A 17,453-nucleotide genomic window follows, 5' to 3' on the forward strand; every position below is an offset into this window, starting at 1 on the left:
TTTTAATTTTATTTATTTATTTTATAGTATTTATACCCCACCCTTCAACCCTAAAGGCTATCAGAACAGCTTACAATTATTATTTTTAATTAGACGGTTCCCTGCCCTCAGGCTTACAATCTAAAAGACACGACACAAAAGGAGAATGGAATGGTGGTGAGAAAGGGGATGAGGTCCAGTGGTTATTCTCTCCCTCTGAGGCCTGGACCAAGGCAGATGGATTGGAGGGAGGGCTCTTCTTTTTCAGGCTAGCCCTGGTGGAGTTGGGCCTACCTGTTCACTCCCTCACAGGTTGAAGGATGACAGTTATCATGGAGGGAGGGCTCTCTTTCTTCAGGCTAGCCCTGATGGAGCTGGGCCTGCCTGTTCACTCCCTCAGAGGCCAAAGGATGGGAGTTCAACATAACACCATAATATTTAGCATTGGATTAGACTTTCTAATATACAACAATAATTTGAAAAGGATCTGAAAATTATTGTATAATATTTGCATATTTACCACTGAAAGCATTACTGCCAGAAATATTTATAAAACCAATTACAAAGAAACTCATTTGAATTAAGACTTACTTTTACTTTTTTAAAAAAAGCAGCAGGAAGCCTCTATAAACCACAATTCCCCCCTAATTTACAGAAGCAGAACTAATCCACCTATTCCCATTAACACTCTACATACTTTGTTTAATTACTTGGAAGCAAGAGTGGCTGTTCAAACATCTGCTTCCTACACTATTAACAATTTCTCTTGAGGCTATTTATTTAAAAAGGAACATAAAACAAACATTATAAAATATTATTAAATGCAAATAAAGCTAACTTTTCAACAGATTGGTAATGGTGAGAAATAATTTGCTCACTAAAGTAAACATTCCAATTTAGCATAAGTGTTCAATTGATTTTGAGGCCAACCCAGATCTACTACCATTATTTATGTCTTGCATATTAAATATACATTTTGAATTGATATAGATTTCTGCTGTCATTTGTAAATGGAGGTGGAGGGAAACTCATGCTAGTGAACATACCTGATATCACCAGACTTTAGAACCCAAGCAGTGTTGGGCCTGTACAACACTTAGATTAGAAACTACTAGGGATGCAAGGAATCTCCAGATAGGGCTGGGAAAGAAACCTGCCTGAAATCCTGGAGAATTGCTACTACAGTTGTCTCTTGCTATCCATACCCCTCCCCTATGGATAACAAAAAAAAAAAAAACACAAGACCTTAAGTCCCAGTCTTTTCAATGGACGTGTGCGCCTGGTTGCGCTGCCATGTGCACATGTGCCCACTGAAAAAGCCAGGGCTTGGCATCCATGGAAGCTCAAACCGCGGATGGCAAGCCCGCAGGAGCACTGTAGTCAAATTTGATAATATCAGACTAAGATGAACCAATAGTCTGAATCATTTAAAAAAGACAATGGAACATACATCAGTGCTCACAGATATGTAGGCAATCAGTCGTGCCCTTTCATTCTTTTTCAACTCAACAGATTTTTATATCCACTGGGGGTCCTGAAACCAAACCCCAGCAGACAACAAGGGATCACTGATATTTCAGCAGTTCCCATCGTTTGCAGGAGACAGATATAAACAAAAATACTTTTAAATGTTTCTGGAATAAAATATAAAAGCAAGCACAATCTTCAATAGTAAAACTCAGAAGAGGTATTATATTAACTCTGTCCAACCACACTCTGCAACTGAGAGGTCATTCTACTTCTGTTTCTGGCACAAACATCTCTTCTCTATCCTTCATTGTAATGTGATGTATTTTATTGTTGTAACCCGCCCGGATTCTTTGTGATTGGGTGGGCTAGAAATAAATCTTTATTATTATTATTATTATTATTATTATTATTATTCATGAAACTTCAAACTTTAATATCAATAAATTAAGAAGGCTTGCATATATAGCAACAGCGAAAGTAATTACACTATATAAGAAAGCTATTTAATTCTATATATTAATGGTTCTCAAACTGAGGGATGGGACCCAAAGGGAAGAGAGCTGCTTACAGTGGGTGTCAGACCTGGAGGCCGTTATGCGCTCCTCCCAAACCTTTTCTGTCCTGAAGGGGAAGAGAAGCACAAGGAGTGTGTGTGAGTGAAATAAAAAATGAAAGAGCATGAGCACTGGTGTATGTGAGTGTAGCTATGTGTGAGACAGTAAAACTTACACATGTGTTAAGTACTGATTTTTTAAAAATAAAACTACTAATTGGAATGTTATTTCCTTATAAATGTTCAAATCTGAATATATGTGAATGTGCAAATGAAAATATGCACACTAAACAAACAAAATATTTTTTTCATATACTATGTTGAGTACATCCACATATAGATGTAAAAGGGGTCAAAAGGATAAAAAGTTGAATAAACACTGTCATACATAAAGACAAAAGTGGGTCTTTTAAGGAACTTCCAGGGAGGCAAGGTTAAACTAAGAGAAAGAGAGAGAATGGGGGGAACCCTTCTCTTTCCAGATTCTGACAGTTCTTCTATTCCTTCATCCTCCCTAAAGTTCCACAATGAATAGGTGAAGAGACCATCAGGAATGAATACCCAAATCATCTCATGCAGTTTAGAAGTAAGGGGTGCAGAATAAATTTGCCCCTCCCTTCCCTACCTGCCCTATCTATTCATTTTATCAGTATGGGCAGAATTCTGGTACAGGGCAGTGTTTGCTTCCCCAGAGTTGCTTCCACTGCATGAAAGTAAAGAGTGTGTTATTCTGTTGTATTGCATCATGGCTCCACAAAAACCAGCAACAACATATTGTGGCATGAATGTTAAAAGACAAACCAAAACAAAAAATCAGGAGTCTCCAACATTACCCAAAATAAAGATGTCCTAAAATGACCAACAAGCAGGACACCCAGTATGTCCTCAGAAAAATCACAGGTACCAGCTGTAACTATTACATTACTATAAAGAATGTTCATACCTGCACCTGGAATGATTGCTAACTTTGTTTCAACTAAACCCATTTTTGCAGAAGTGGCTAAAAAAGAAGAAGAACAAAAAGTTAGTTCTTGTGAAATCTACCAGTTGCTTTATTTAAATAAACAGGAACTTATGTAAAAACTGTAGATGCACTGAACACAAACAAAAGCCTTGGGATTGCGATTCTAGTAACTATTTTATTCTTGAATGTTCTAAAATGATCAGGATCAGACAAGCTCTTCAGGCAGATACATCTTTGAAGTGTTACAGATCAAGAAACTGCAGACAAGAATGGTGTTGCCCTCATTTCATATTTTATAAGGCTAAATCCAATATAATCCACATCTTGAGTAAATCCACTAAAATCAACAGGGCTGGTACCAGTGTTAACTGGGGAGAGGGAGGAGGGAGAGCATCCTATTCAGCATAGATGTGAAAGAAACATGTCTCAAGATGCTGCAAGGTTAGGTTCATTATCTAAAATCCTAATGTGCTCCGGCCTGTCAATATTTTAAGATACCAGTAATTTGTATTAGAAATGCTTTGATCTGGCATTTCTGCAGGTTCTTTTCTTTGTCCTACTGCTTTGAAATATTAACAGGCTAAAATACATCAGGAATTTAAACAGTAACGTTATCCTTGTAGCATCTTCAAATATATCGCTTTCATATATGGGTGTGGGGTCAAGCAGACCGGCAACTTCTGATAGCTCCCCATTCAGCATGGGACCATAGTGACCAGACACTACAGTCCTGAAGCCAGCCACTTCCGCTGTTCTGAACAGGCTACCAGCAAGGAGTGCTTTTTTGTGCTCCTTTTGCTGGTGGCCCTTGGCTGCCTTTAGGCAGCTGCAGTGTTTTTGCCTCAATCCAGGGGCATGCATGATCTATACACCATGCCCCCAGATTGGCCCAAAGCTGGCACTTTTGGCCCATGTTTCGGGCCTGTGTTAATTAACAAATACTATTTATTGAGTCTATTCCAGTTGGGATTAAAACAGGATTTAGCGTACAGGCAATGCAATTTCATCACATCAAATCACAAATGTTTACTGATTTTTTTGCATTCCAAGTAATTGTAAAAGACTTGAGGAAGCATGGCTGGTGGGAGGGGGAGAAAATATAATTTGAAGAGTGAAAAACAAAAATCTTTTCCACCTATTTAAGTTTCTCTGACCAATTATTCTCCTTCTTAAACAGATGTGCCCCTAAACATACAATTTTTCTCATGTCCCTTTTATCTTTCAACATAAATTGGGTTTTTTTTAAAGTTTTCCATTTACAACTGGATACATGGTCCGTAATACACTGTTACAACGGAATAAAGAAACATAACATCAACAGTGGGGAAAAACCAGTGATGGAAGGGTCTCTGTGTTGGCAAACAGGATTGATTGGTCTCAGTTGATGAAACAATATGTGCTGATCCTGGTGTTTCCTAGTAGACTTGTTTTTTCTCCTCTCAAGAATCTCTAGGCAGCATCAAGAAAACTCAGTGGTATTCTAACTAATCAGTGGTAAATTCAATTGACTACTGCCTCAGACAAGGCTTTTCCTAAGTAAAATAAGTGCCATATATTCATCTTACATTTGTTAATACTTACACCTATAAGTGACAAAATAAAAAAAAAATTAATTTGATTTATCTTTTCCAGATGCTCTCCAAAAATTAACCAGACAATGAAAATCTGCAGTTTATACTAAGACAACGTAAATGCATGCTGAAAATGTGACATTAATTCATGTGTAGATTCTAACTAAACAGAAAATTTTACTACTGTATTCAAGCACGAAAATCACCTCCCTAAACAATGATAAGGAAAGACACCTACAAGACTGGAAGTGCCTCACCTGCCACTCGTATGTCACAGGCTAAAGCCAATTCTAGGCCACCACCTAATGCAATCCCATCTATTGCAGCAATAGTTGGTACTGGAAGATTAGCTGAAAGAAAAGCAACAATTAGCACCATGAAGATAGCAGTCATTTGCTCAGTACATTTCACTCAATCCTCAGGGCAATTTTTCTAGCACTAAATTGATTCAGTGAAATTAGTATTTTCTATTGGCAAATTACCTCCTCTGGTTTTTTTAACAGAATTTTTCCACAGACTTGTCCGACAGTTGGAACATTAATGATGATGAAAAACTAAATGGCACAATGATTTCGAAATTCACGATACAGACTTATCAGTGTTAATTTGACGGTTTAATTTTCACAATAGCCACTTGCTCCGATTAGGGTGCAGTTTTGGATCTCTGTATATGCTGATAAGGAAATAGTGTTATTAATTCTGTTAAGTGGAACTGACTACATAACCAATTTAAGGATACAGAAGTAGAATGTTTAATAATAGTAATACCTTAAAAAACTGAAGTTGTCTTGATGTATGCCAGCTACATTGACTGTACATTGCTACAGGAAACACTATATCTTTAAACTCAAAAGATAGATTCCTTTACTATTTATCTGAGGTTTGCAAAAGTCTGATCTTGATTCTAAAGATCCCATCAGTTGCCAACAAATACCCCACTGCATTCTACATAGGATGAACACAAATATATTTTTAAAATAATAAATGAATGCAAATCTGACATTAGAAATAACAACAAAAATGAGGCCCTTCTGATTCCAGAACGTTGATCCATGACCATTAAAGCACTGTCAAAGTGCATTAATTCTGCAGTGAAGCCAAAAAATAAATAATTAAATAATTTTTTAAAAAATTAAATATATAAATAAACCAGGACAAATGTAGGGCAAAATTTTCAAATGGACGACACTTTTTTTAAAAAAAATGGAGGACACGTGAAAAAATTTGCTGATTTATTTAAAAATGTTAATATAAATGCATGTTTCTGAGGCTTCTATAGACAATTGCCCCCCAAAGGCCCTGGCGGCAATCGGCAGCAGGACCGGGCTGGGGCCAGTCCCAAGGCCTCGCCGGGCCGCATCTGGCCCGTGGGCCGCAGGTTGCCTATCCCTGTTCTATATGATATCCCTTCATATGTTTGAAGATATTTGATTAAATATTCAGATATTTAAAGATTTCTGAATGTCACCTCTCAAAGTCTTCTTTTCTCCAAGCTAAGCATACCCAACTCCTAAGTCATTCTTCATTAGGTTTGGCTTCCAGACCTTTGACCTTCTGGGTCACCTTTCTCTGGACATGCTCCAGGTTGCTAATATCCTCCTTGAACTATGGTGCCCAGAACTGAACATAGTATTCCCTATGAGATCTGACTAAGGCAGAATCAAGTGGCACTACTACTTCTTTTGATCTAGACATTTCCTTTGATGCAGCCCAGATCTGCATTGGCTTTTTGGGCTGCTGCATCACACTATTGCTTTATGGTCTACTTGTGGTCTACTAAGACCCTTATATCTTTTTCACAGGTACTGCTTTCAAGCCATGTGTCAGCCATCCTATATTAGTATTTTTCATTTTCCCCACCTAGATGTAGCACCTTACATTTATTCCTGCTGAAATTCATTTTATTAGCTTTTACCTAGTTCCCCCATCTATCAACATCATTTTGAATTCTAATCCTGTCTTCTGGAGGCAACACCAACCCATTCCAATTTGGCATCCTCTGCAAATTTGATAAACATTCCTTCTAGTACATCATCAAAGGCTGTATCTACACTGCAGAATTAATGCATTTTGACACTGCTTTAATGGCCACGGATCAATGTTCTGGAATTTTGGGATTTGCAAGTTAGTGTATTAACTTTCTGTCAGAGGTGGTGGCAGTTTGTTGTGGTGCCACAAAGCTGCAGCAAGATGAATTGAAACCAAAAGGCAGCAGAGTGGGAAAGACTGGCTGCAAAGACCTTGAGACTGTAAAGCAACAACTTTGCATTATCCTGCAATCCAATTTTGAATTATGGGTCTAATCTATTAATCACAGTTGCTCAATAATGACTTTTTATATCCACTGTCTTGAGTCAGATAGAAATGAGAATCTCCAAGAATATGCTGAAAAAGTTCAGCTGAGAAACACTCTACAAAAAAGAGGAAGAAAGGCCTTTGGATTCCATAGCGTCATTCTTATAAGATGTATCTGAATTTAATAGCTTCATAATATTTCATGAAGTGTTGTACATCATACTAAAAGGGTTATTCTAACCCATGCACAGTCTTGTGCTTTCATTAGTCCATAATAAATTAAGGCATATGGCACGATTATCTATAAACAATGAGATTCCCACTTACCCATTTCATTAATAGTGGCTCTTGCTTTTGAGACAAAAGAGCTTACTTCACTGGAGTGCATTTTGGCTCTTTCTTTAAGATCAGCACCTGCAAGTGATATTTTCTTGTTATATTTATATTCAAATTATATAAACAAAAGCATCAGTTCACATAAACCATAATGACAATCTTTCATACTTTCAATGTAAACATTTTTCACAAAACATAAGTGTAAGATTAGCCCCAGGGCTGATGACTCGCTTCACAAAATCATGCATACAGGTTATCCCTCCTTTATTCAAAATGCTTTAGACCAGAAGTGTTTTGTATTCTGGATGTTTTTGTATTTTGGAATATTTGCAAAAACATAATGAGACCTCTTGGAGATGGGATTCAAGTCTAAACATGACATTCATTTATGTTTTATATACACTTTAAATGCATGGCCTGAATATACTTTTATACATACTATTTTTAATTATTTTGTGCATGAAACAAAGTTTGTGTACATTGAACCCTCAGAAAACAATGGTGTCACCATCTCAACCACCCACATGGACAGTTTTGGATTTTGGAATTCTGGATAAGGGAAACTCTACCTGTACTGTGTTGATAAATAATTATATAAGTAATTTATCAGGCATTTAAAACATACTTCACAAGTGAATTCATTCATCACTTCCCTTTGACAGATAACCATACTGCAGCATAACAACTCCAATGAGGCAACACTAGCCATGATTAACTTAAAACCAGAGATTATAATCAATGAGATCAAAAGTTGTCAACACTAGACCAACTAAAAGGGAAGAGAGTTAATCATTTGGGTAAGGTAAAAGAAGCAAATATATGCTTCTTTGAATGCTTGTTGGATACAATACAGAATGAAAGGTTGCACGGTAAAAACATACCAATTTAACAAAGTAAAAAGAACAATATTTGGTTGGGTCATACGTAGATTTGAGAAATTCCTGCCTTAAAAGGGGAAAGACAGATTTTAAATCTTGCGCAACAAGATGGGACATTTTAATCTCTCTGACAATTTTTGTTGCAGAACAAAGATCTGGGCATACAGAGTAGGCCAGAGGTCAGCAAAGTGCTGGTTGCAGGTCACCTTTAGCAAATGGGACCCCTAAGTGCAGCCCTTAACACTCCCTCCCAACCCCCATAATCAATTTATAAATGAGGAGACCATTTTGGTTATTTCTTGCCCCTAATGGACCCAAATTGAGTCCAAAGCACAGAAGTTCCCATGACTTTCCAGCCCCACCACTAGAAAACACAAAAGAAAATCGCCCCCAAATCAGTCAAAATGGCAGCTGGAAGTGAAGTCACGGCTCAGCAGGCAGGCAGAGTGAGAAAATGGCACCCATCTTCCCACACAATTGCCCATCCCTGGTGACATTATCATCTGAAAAACAATAAACAATGTCCCCAAATTCCAGTCACAAACATACCCCAACAAATTTTTGCCACTGAAATATCCCTTCGTCTCAGCCAATATAACATATTGAGAGAAATGATGTTCCATACTGTTTTTGTTTTGTTTTGTTTTTTGGCAATGTATGATGCAGCAGAGCAGAACAGACATGCTCTTCTGTTATCAGAAAATTGGTCCCATTCAGGAGTAAGTGACATTTCTTACATTTCCTCCATGGAAAAGTAGAATTTACATGGGGAAAGGGATCAGAAAATATCCCATAATTCAGATAATCCAAAGTGACTTTTTTTTCTTATAATCCTACTTCATGCGTGTTAACAAGATCTGCAAAAAGAATAGTCCACATCTGTCTCATAATTTCTACAAAGGTGACGCACAAGAAGGGGAAATAACAACCAGTAACTAAATTCAAGATGAACACCTTGTTTTCTTGTCAAGATGGTTACACTGAATGTATTAATTCAAGATGAACCTAAAAACAATATATGACTCTTTGGTAGTGTAAACATGAATACACATTTTCAGGAATGTAATGCTGAGATAGAGTACATTTGTGAAAAAAATATTTTAAATACAAATACAAGTGAAAAAAAAGCCTGACCTTTATCAATATCAATGAAAGCATGTGTCAAAGTTGCAGAAGATACCCAGTATCTGAACATCTTTCAGAAATTTCATATTTAAGATCTACCTTAGGAAGCACATTCCATATCAGCTTTTACAGACTGCTTTATCTAGAATAAATATGGGGGGGGGGGTAATTACTAAAATTAAAGCAAGCTATTTAAGTCTTCTTACCTAGTCTAAAAACAAACCACTTGTCGGCAAAAAGGAGCAGGGGGATTTATGCTTTGTAGACCAAACGCACACGTATGCATAATTAAATGTGACTCAAAGTTTCATATAATCATCCCACTCATGTTACAGAAATAGCTAAGACATATATTAAAAGCCAAAGATGACAAAATTCTGGTGATGTACTTAGTATGCTTTTCTTGCCAAGAGAACATAAAAAGCATGTTTAACAAGTGAAAAAATTAAAATAAAACTAAAGCCATGTGTCAGAGCTTGAAAAAAAAAGTTTTTAAAAACAGTTTTTCAATAATGCATCATACCCACATCAGGAGCTTGGGTGGGTATTATTTTTAAAAATACATTAAAAATAAAACAGAAAAAGCGAACCACCATACCACAGCAAATCTACTCCATATGCCTACTTAATCCAAACAATGAAAAACAATCCACTTCTTAGCTTGTAATTCATCTTTACTTAGATGATGGCTAGATTAACTGTCAATTAACTAGGTCAAATTTAGTTCCCTACTGTGACCTAAAACTGAGTGCACAATGTGAAGGGATAATTTTGATTAGATGAAAGATAAAGAAGCATGTCCTAATACTTGTGACATCCTGAGTGCCAAATGTTTCCTGATCTTGCCCAACACCTCAACTAAGGAATGAACAGAATGGACACTGTAGGATCCCATAGGAAAGATCCCATGGAGCAGCAGTAACATCCACCTCTGTGGAAATTCAGTACAAGAAAACCTACTTTGGAATAATCCTACAAAAGACTACAAATCCTCTGCTTCTTATCAACAACAAAAATGGCACTGCCAAAAGATAGCAACTGACCCAAGCGAGCACCTGCAAAAACAGTGCCAGTTCAACACAGAAGCTTAAATCCAATGTTACCTAAGCAGATTTTCACTCAAGTGGTGGGCGTTTACCGTCCTCCCTATGCAGAGCCCTCCTTCCTAACACCTACAAGAGAAATTTCACCAATCCTATGAAGAAGATTTGGAACGTACAGGAGAGTATTAGGGGAATATGAAAATTCCTTCCACTGACCATAATTAGATATCAATTAGATACTGCACTCTTTATGCAGTCAAAACATGAAGTCATCACAGTGTTGTTCTTTAGAGCAGCATGGAACCATCCAAACACTAGGAATGTAAATTTCACAGTAATTCATCTTTTTTATTTTTCTGAAAGGGTGGTTCAACTTGTTGAGACACCCTTTGTTTCCTGTCAAGAAAAAGAAAATTCATAAGTATTTTTACAGCCTGTCTGCACACATGGCGCAGCCTACCTCATGTCCACAAGCTTCAATTAGTGGTATGCAATGTCAGTGACAGCTAAATACACAGAAGTGAGTAGACTCTTAGCACACCTTTATTTCATGTCCATCAGGCTGCATCAGAGGGAGCAGGAAAACAGGCCACTCCAACAGTTCTGCTTAGACACACTGTTTCAACTGTCACTTTACAGCTGCCATTCCATCTGACTACAGTATAGGAAAAGCTAAGAAGCAAAGATATACTGGCATCAACAATACTGAGGCGGGGGGGGGGGGGGGCAATACAAATGGGCAGGATAACACAGGCCAACCCTGACCCTGGGCAAGCATGGTGATGAGCATGTGTTCATACACCTGGCCACCACCATGATGTGGAGCCCCTGCTGGGTACCCCTTACGTGCCACTGTTGTTGTGCTCCCTCTAAAGGCCCCGCCACATCCTATAAGGGCAGAAATGGGGCACATGGCTTCACCCACATGGCCAGGTGCCTCCTTACAATGTCACAGGCCATGACAGGGGCCTTCAGAGGGTACATGGCAGTGATGGAAATTTAGGGGGCTCATGGTCCTGCAGTCTGCTGGCTATCATGGCTGAGTTTCTAGGTAACTCTGCTGCAAACAGCTGGTTAAAAGACACTGGGTTAAGGACCCTTGGGTCTGGGGTTGGGCCGGAACCACTGGATCAGAGTCTGATCTGGCCTACCCCAACTCAGGGCTATCGGTCTGTGTCACACATATAAGACAATGGCAAGCCAAGGGGAACACGGGCCTTTGGGCTCATGCATACAGCCCCCAGGTTCTTCTATCTAGCTCCATCCACTTTTAATCTTAGATAATATAGACTGTTTAAATTTAAAAAATGATGCTTGAGTTAATTTTTTCCCTCCCTTGTCTCTATTTTCCTTTCATGCTAGACTCAAACTGTACAGAGTGCCTCTTCTTTAACTGATTTATAATTACACTAGAAAGCTTTGCAGCCACAAATACACTCATCCCTCCATATTTGCAGCTTTGATATTTGCGTATTTGATTATTCACAGATTTGATTAATATGTTCTCTCTAGGAATATCTAGGTCCTCCAGTGCAACTCTATGGTCAACTTGAACTAAAAGTTGCACTGAAAGACCTAGAGATTCCCAGAGAGAATACTCTACTAGGCATTTGTAGCTCCTCTAGTGCAGTTCTATTGTCAATGTCTGCCAGACGTTGATCACAGACAGTGCCACTGGAGGACCTAGATTCCTAGAGATGTCCTCTCGGGTAAAACCGTGGTGTTTTTGTTATTTGCAGTTTTTCCATATTCACAGGGGTCTTGTGCCCCTAACCCTACCGAATATGAAGGGACAAGTGTATTTCTGTTTGCAAAAATACATTTCAGAACGTTATACCCAACATAACAAGCATGTCGTACACTTTACAATATTTGCAGCTGCAAACCTTTTAATTTTGAAAAAATGCACTTCATTTATCAGTATAATCAACAAGTAGCAAAGACCACCTTCAGAGATGAAAACAAGTCAAAATTCCGTTTTTACTTCTCATTCAGGCAAAAATGAGTTATCTTTTTCTGCCCCCCAAAATGTAAACAACACAATGTCTGAATCTTAAAAATACTGCTAGTTTTCTCCAATTAAAACTGAACATGGCTGGTGGCTGAAACTCTGGGACCTTGTTTATAACTCCTTAAGGGGAAAATGTCATAAAATGTCTACCTTGCAGGGATAGCTGTGTCAATTCTGCAATAAAAAACTTTAGTTCAGATAGACTAATGTGTCCTGTCTGCCTGGATAAAGGTTTATCACTGTATCTTTGATGCATAAATAATAAAATAAAGGAGAATTCACTTCAAGATATAGTGTATTTCATATTATCAGAGAGACTAATTATCTAACATCAGAATCAGTGTGATCTCTGAACATACTGCCAAACTTCCATCCTTTCGTAGGTTGGTAAAATGAGAACGCAGCTTGTTGGGGGCAACTGTAAGCCGCTTAGAGAGTGCTTACTTCGGTATGAAGTGTTATGTGGTACATAGTTGACTTTAAGTCAATCTCATGTATAAGTCAAGGGCAGATTCTGGGGCCAAAATTAGGGATTTTCATATGACCCGTGGATAAGTCAAGGGTAAAACATAGGGTGTCAGCACCCTTTTTCCCCCTCTGCAGCCCGGCTGTCCCCAAGTGCTTCCCCTCCATCCATCTCCTCACTCTGGCTGTCTCCCAAGGGGCATCCATGCTGGGGACGAGGCTTGGGGGCGAAACATTTGCCCTCCATCCTCCTTACCACACTGACTGTCTTTTGAGGGACAGCTAGGCTGGAGACAAGGCTTGGAGGGCGAGCGCTTGCCCTCTATCCTCCTCCATAGCCCAGCTGTCCCTTCAGGAGACAGCCAGGATGGGGACAAGCCTATTACCGTACTGACCTGTGTATAAGTCTACCCAGGTTTTTTGGGTCAATTTTTTTGCAATTTTTTTTTACTTATACATGAGCGTATATAGTACACAACAACACACACATGTTGTAATGAGCTGACTGCCAAACAGCCAATCGGAGGGCGGATGCCCTGAGCCAACCAGGTGCTAGATGAGGAATTTGAACATTCCACTTGGCAGTTGAGTGGGCAGTTAGGGTTTAGAATGTTGCGGGGAACAGTCAAGTCCAAGAGGGGACTGGGTTCCGGATGTTCCTGAGGGAACGGTTAGATAGGGAACTGTTTGGTCCAGAGAGAGGGACCATATTAGTTTTGGGGGAGTCTAGAAAAGAGAGACTCAGGGTAGCCAGACTCTCAAAGAGGGGTTTCGGTTACATTATATCGTGAGAGATATTGTTAGCCTTGGTGGCGGAGCTAGAAATACGAATTGCCCAAAAAGGGACAGGAAAGTCCTGAGGTGGTTGAAGAGAATCTGGGGAAAGTGGAATAACAGTGGCAAAGTACTGAGTACAAATGTAACTAAGTAACACGTGCCTGAACTAACAGTTATATAGTATCATTTAGTTCAAGGAAAATATGTTCAAACCTTCTGTTCAATAAAGTTCCTATTTTGGTTTACCTAAAGGCTTGTCAGTCATATCTATTATATCCACGCTACTATATTAGCTAATACTGTGAACCTGCCATCTTAAAAGGGGGTTCATTATAGAAAAGGATTGTGATTTGGGTATTCGTTATATAAACTGGTTGGCAGCGGTGGGATAAGGAAAGCCCAAGCGCCTGCCATCTTAAAGAGGGAATCCGTTACACATGTATTTAAGAAAAATTATTTATCCTATAAAACAATGTGTACATTATTGTACGTCGGTGTTTGGTTTTTTTCCTCCTAAAAGATGCAGCAGATGATACTTAAATACAGACAATGTAAAGGTAGCTGGTGCTCACTGAAAGAAAAACTAAATCCATGAGTAAACTATTTCATTAGAGCCACTAAAAAGTAATGAAAAATTCTGCAAAGGCTGAAGGCTTCCTGAGGTAAAATGCTAAACAAAAATTTTGGGTTGTTGTTGTTTTAAAGAGAGGAGTGTTGAGGGAAAACTGGCTGATAAATATCAGTCTACAAGCCAAGGCACGCTGCAGAAATAATCCAGTTTGAGACTGCTTTAACTGTCCTGGCTCAGTGCTAGGAAATTCGGGGAACCGTAGTTTCTTGTAGCACCAGAGCTCTCTGACAGAAAAGGCTAAACATCTCACAAAACTATAGTTCCCAGAATTTCCTAGTATTGATCCAAGGCAGTTAAAGCAGTCTCAAACTGGATTATTTCTGCAATGTGTTTTGGTGCTACATCTATTAAGTGTCTCGTTATGTAAAGTAGAAGGTTACAGACATTCAGATTAGGATGCACTAAAACTTCAGATGGTTTTAGATACATTGGGACTGTCCCAAGGACAAATGGAAAGGAATGAGAAAGAAAACATAATCTAATTTCTGTGGCATCCTCCACTTGTCAGAGTATAACCAATAAGAGATTTTATGTTTTAAACATGAGCCACTTTATTTCTCTATCCTCCCAACCTGTTTTTATGTTTAATATATCTTGTCCAATGAAGGTTCTGAACTCGGGGACTCAGAAGCTTGCAAAAAAATTTGTGATCTTTCTATATGGCCTAAGAAAAAGTATTGCTTTAAAAATGATTATATATAGAAGTTCTCTATATTTATTTGCTGAAATAGATTTTAAATTCTCAGTATTTTCTACTGAGTTTTGATAAATTATGGATTTTCAAATGCATAGTAAAAATTAAATTTGCATACCAGCACAAAATACCCCAGGAACTTCACTTCGGAATATAACCGTCCGTACTTTTTTGTCAGTTTTCAAAGCTTCCATAACTTTTGATATCTATAGAAAAAAGGTGTGCAAGTTATCAACACTTACTTTCAGCATTTCAGATGTATTGAATATTAATGAGTCATCTACTTACCATTTTTACAAGATTTTTATTAAGTGCATTTTTTGCATGTCCTCTGTTCAATCCAAGTACAACAATTCCTATACACAGAAGAAAATAATAATAATAACATGAATCAGTTCTTTATTTAAGGTTTACCGCTACATCTACATGAACAGATTCTCTAGGCAACTATCATGAATACATGCATAAATAATATAGATCTCTATTAGTAACTGCTTGAAGTAGGTAGCACACCCTATTACTGGAATAAATAAAAATATGCCACTATTGAAAGTTAGTTTCTAACACCTACTTCTTTTGGGAATGAACTGAGAAATTTTATAACTAGGTACTACGTACACTATGACACAATGCCACTTGATATAAAACTAAAGTGTGACATAGTAGAGTTGGATACATTACAACTATTATTCTTCTCTAAATAAAATTATTTTTATGCACTTGCACTAGCCACCATTTCATTATGAACAGTAACAGGTTTCCTTGTTATTACCCCCTTAAAAATGATGGGTGGTATCATTTCCCCCTTTTGGCAACCTTTTTATTATGGCTGTTATCCCAATACCTCTCAATCCTGCTACCTTTTAAAACTATGGAGGTGAGCAGACAGGACATGCCTGTGCTATCCTGACCCAACCTGGAGTGGTCCCCTGGCTGGTGCAGGGAAGAATGGATGATTGTTTACACACCAACCCATCCCCACATCATGGACCTGCTACTACCACTTGCCCCATAACTTACTCAGCTGTTGCTGGTAGTGAGAAGCCTTCACCACTGCGTCTGATGCAAGACACCTGACCATATGGTTGTAGTGATGGGGGTTTCTCACTAGTGGCAACAGCTAACGTAAAACAAGCGACACACACAAGGTTCTCTTCTGCCAGGGTTTGCTCAAAACTCCACGGCAAAGGGCGGGTCATTTAGACTTATATTAAGGCCTCTTTGCCCTTGAATAGGGCTGGATCCATCAGAACTACATCCAGTCTGCCAGATCTGAGCCCCGAGGCTAATGACCTGCACAGTCCAAACAGGACAATGCAAGGATTGGAGGAATACAGACCTTTTGGCATGTGCAAACAGGCCCTATGAAATCTCTACCTGAGTCTTTTATTCAAGTGGACAATGAAGAGTACTACATTTGGGATGCAAATTGTGGTTTTCTAAATAGCGCACGCACACACACACACACACGCCAGTAGGGCTAGCTTTTGAGAGAATCCCTTTGATCCTGGAATGTGTTTTTTTATGGGGAATCTCAAAACAGAATAACAACATTTTGTGGGAGATTTCTTTATAAGTACGAGTGTTATGGTATAACTGAACTTGCATCTTAAAGGATCAGACTTAAATGCATAAGCAAGGTCCTCTCTTTTTTGAGTGGGTATGTTTCCTTAGAGATCTGATTAGAATTGGTTGGGGAAAGTAATTTCATGTGTTTTTTTTAATTTCCTGTTAACTGTTTCCTTTATTCATTATTAGGGCTCTGCCAACTTAGTTTGGGTTCAGTGCTGCTTTGCACAGGTTAGGCTTTTCCATGTTTATTCCACTGAAAAAGCTCAGCTCCCCTTTTGAAGAGAGAGAGCACCACCAGAACTACTCTAATGGTGAAATATGTCACCTACTGCTTGCTACTTTACTAATGAGCACTACCTATTTGACTGACAAAGCCTTTCTGCTGCAAGGCAGAGGTTTCCCAGCCAGAAAGGAGAAGGAATGGAGATTGAAGAGATGCACTGACTGAGGCCCAGAGGTAGACAAGGCCTCATTTGAACTCCACACTTTTTTAGAACAGGGTGCTCATGTGGCACTCTCCCACATGCTATATCATCTGGGCTACCTATAAAGTGTTCTTGTATAGCATGTTTAATGAAATGCCACTATTTTGGAACTTGATTTTATTATACTGCATTTTTATTACTGATAGTGTTATCTCCCCTGATGAAAAAGATAAGTGGGTGCTGGGGGGGGGGGTCCTGTGTATAATTTGGTGAGATACTCAGGAAGCTATGTCACCCTGAGAAAAGACAGAAGATTAAATCGCTTTAGTTTTATAGTGAAAACAGGGATATCTCTGAAATATATCTTGGAAACTCCCTAGAAAAGAATGTTAAGTACCTCACCAAACTATAAATCTCAGGATCCCAAGAGCAGGTGACTGTGACCATGTTTTGTTGTTCGCATGTCAGGGGAACTTCTTGTAATACAAATGTCTTTGTTTTAGGGAACAGCTCCAACTCTAACTTTTTTGCTTTAAATTGAAGGTTTCTGCTTTCAAGAACTTTGAGTAACATGCCAAATTTTAGAAAAATACTATTTTAAAGAAAAAGCATGTATTTGTAAACATGGGGTGCTTTAAAAGGTGCATATGGTTTTTTATTCTTT

General features: G+C 38.5%; 1 protein-coding gene across 2 annotated transcripts in view; it reads right to left on the bottom strand.

The window, feature by feature from the left end:
- Positions 1-17,453, bottom strand: part of AUH (AU RNA binding methylglutaconyl-CoA hydratase) — a 36,518-nt gene that overhangs the window by 15,103 nt on the left and 3,962 nt on the right. For both annotated transcript variants that reach the window (XR_006102118.1, XM_042451307.1), the window contains exons 2-6: positions 15,081-15,148; positions 14,911-14,998; positions 7,160-7,246; positions 4,795-4,887; positions 2,946-3,002 (exon numbers count right to left, since the gene is read on the bottom strand). Coding sequence is in view for 1 of the 2 variants with exons in the window: in XM_042451307.1 (XP_042307241.1) it covers positions 2,946-3,002; positions 4,795-4,887; positions 7,160-7,246; positions 14,911-14,998; positions 15,081-15,148 (393 nt within the window). In the remaining variant the exon portion in view is untranslated. The remainder of the gene's footprint in view (positions 1-2,945; positions 3,003-4,794; positions 4,888-7,159; positions 7,247-14,910; positions 14,999-15,080; positions 15,149-17,453) is intronic.

Source organism: Sceloporus undulatus, chromosome 2, assembly GCF_019175285.1.
Source record: "Sceloporus undulatus isolate JIND9_A2432 ecotype Alabama chromosome 2, SceUnd_v1.1, whole genome shotgun sequence".
In the NCBI taxonomy this organism is placed as follows: Eukaryota; Metazoa; Chordata; class Lepidosauria; order Squamata; family Phrynosomatidae; genus Sceloporus; species Sceloporus undulatus.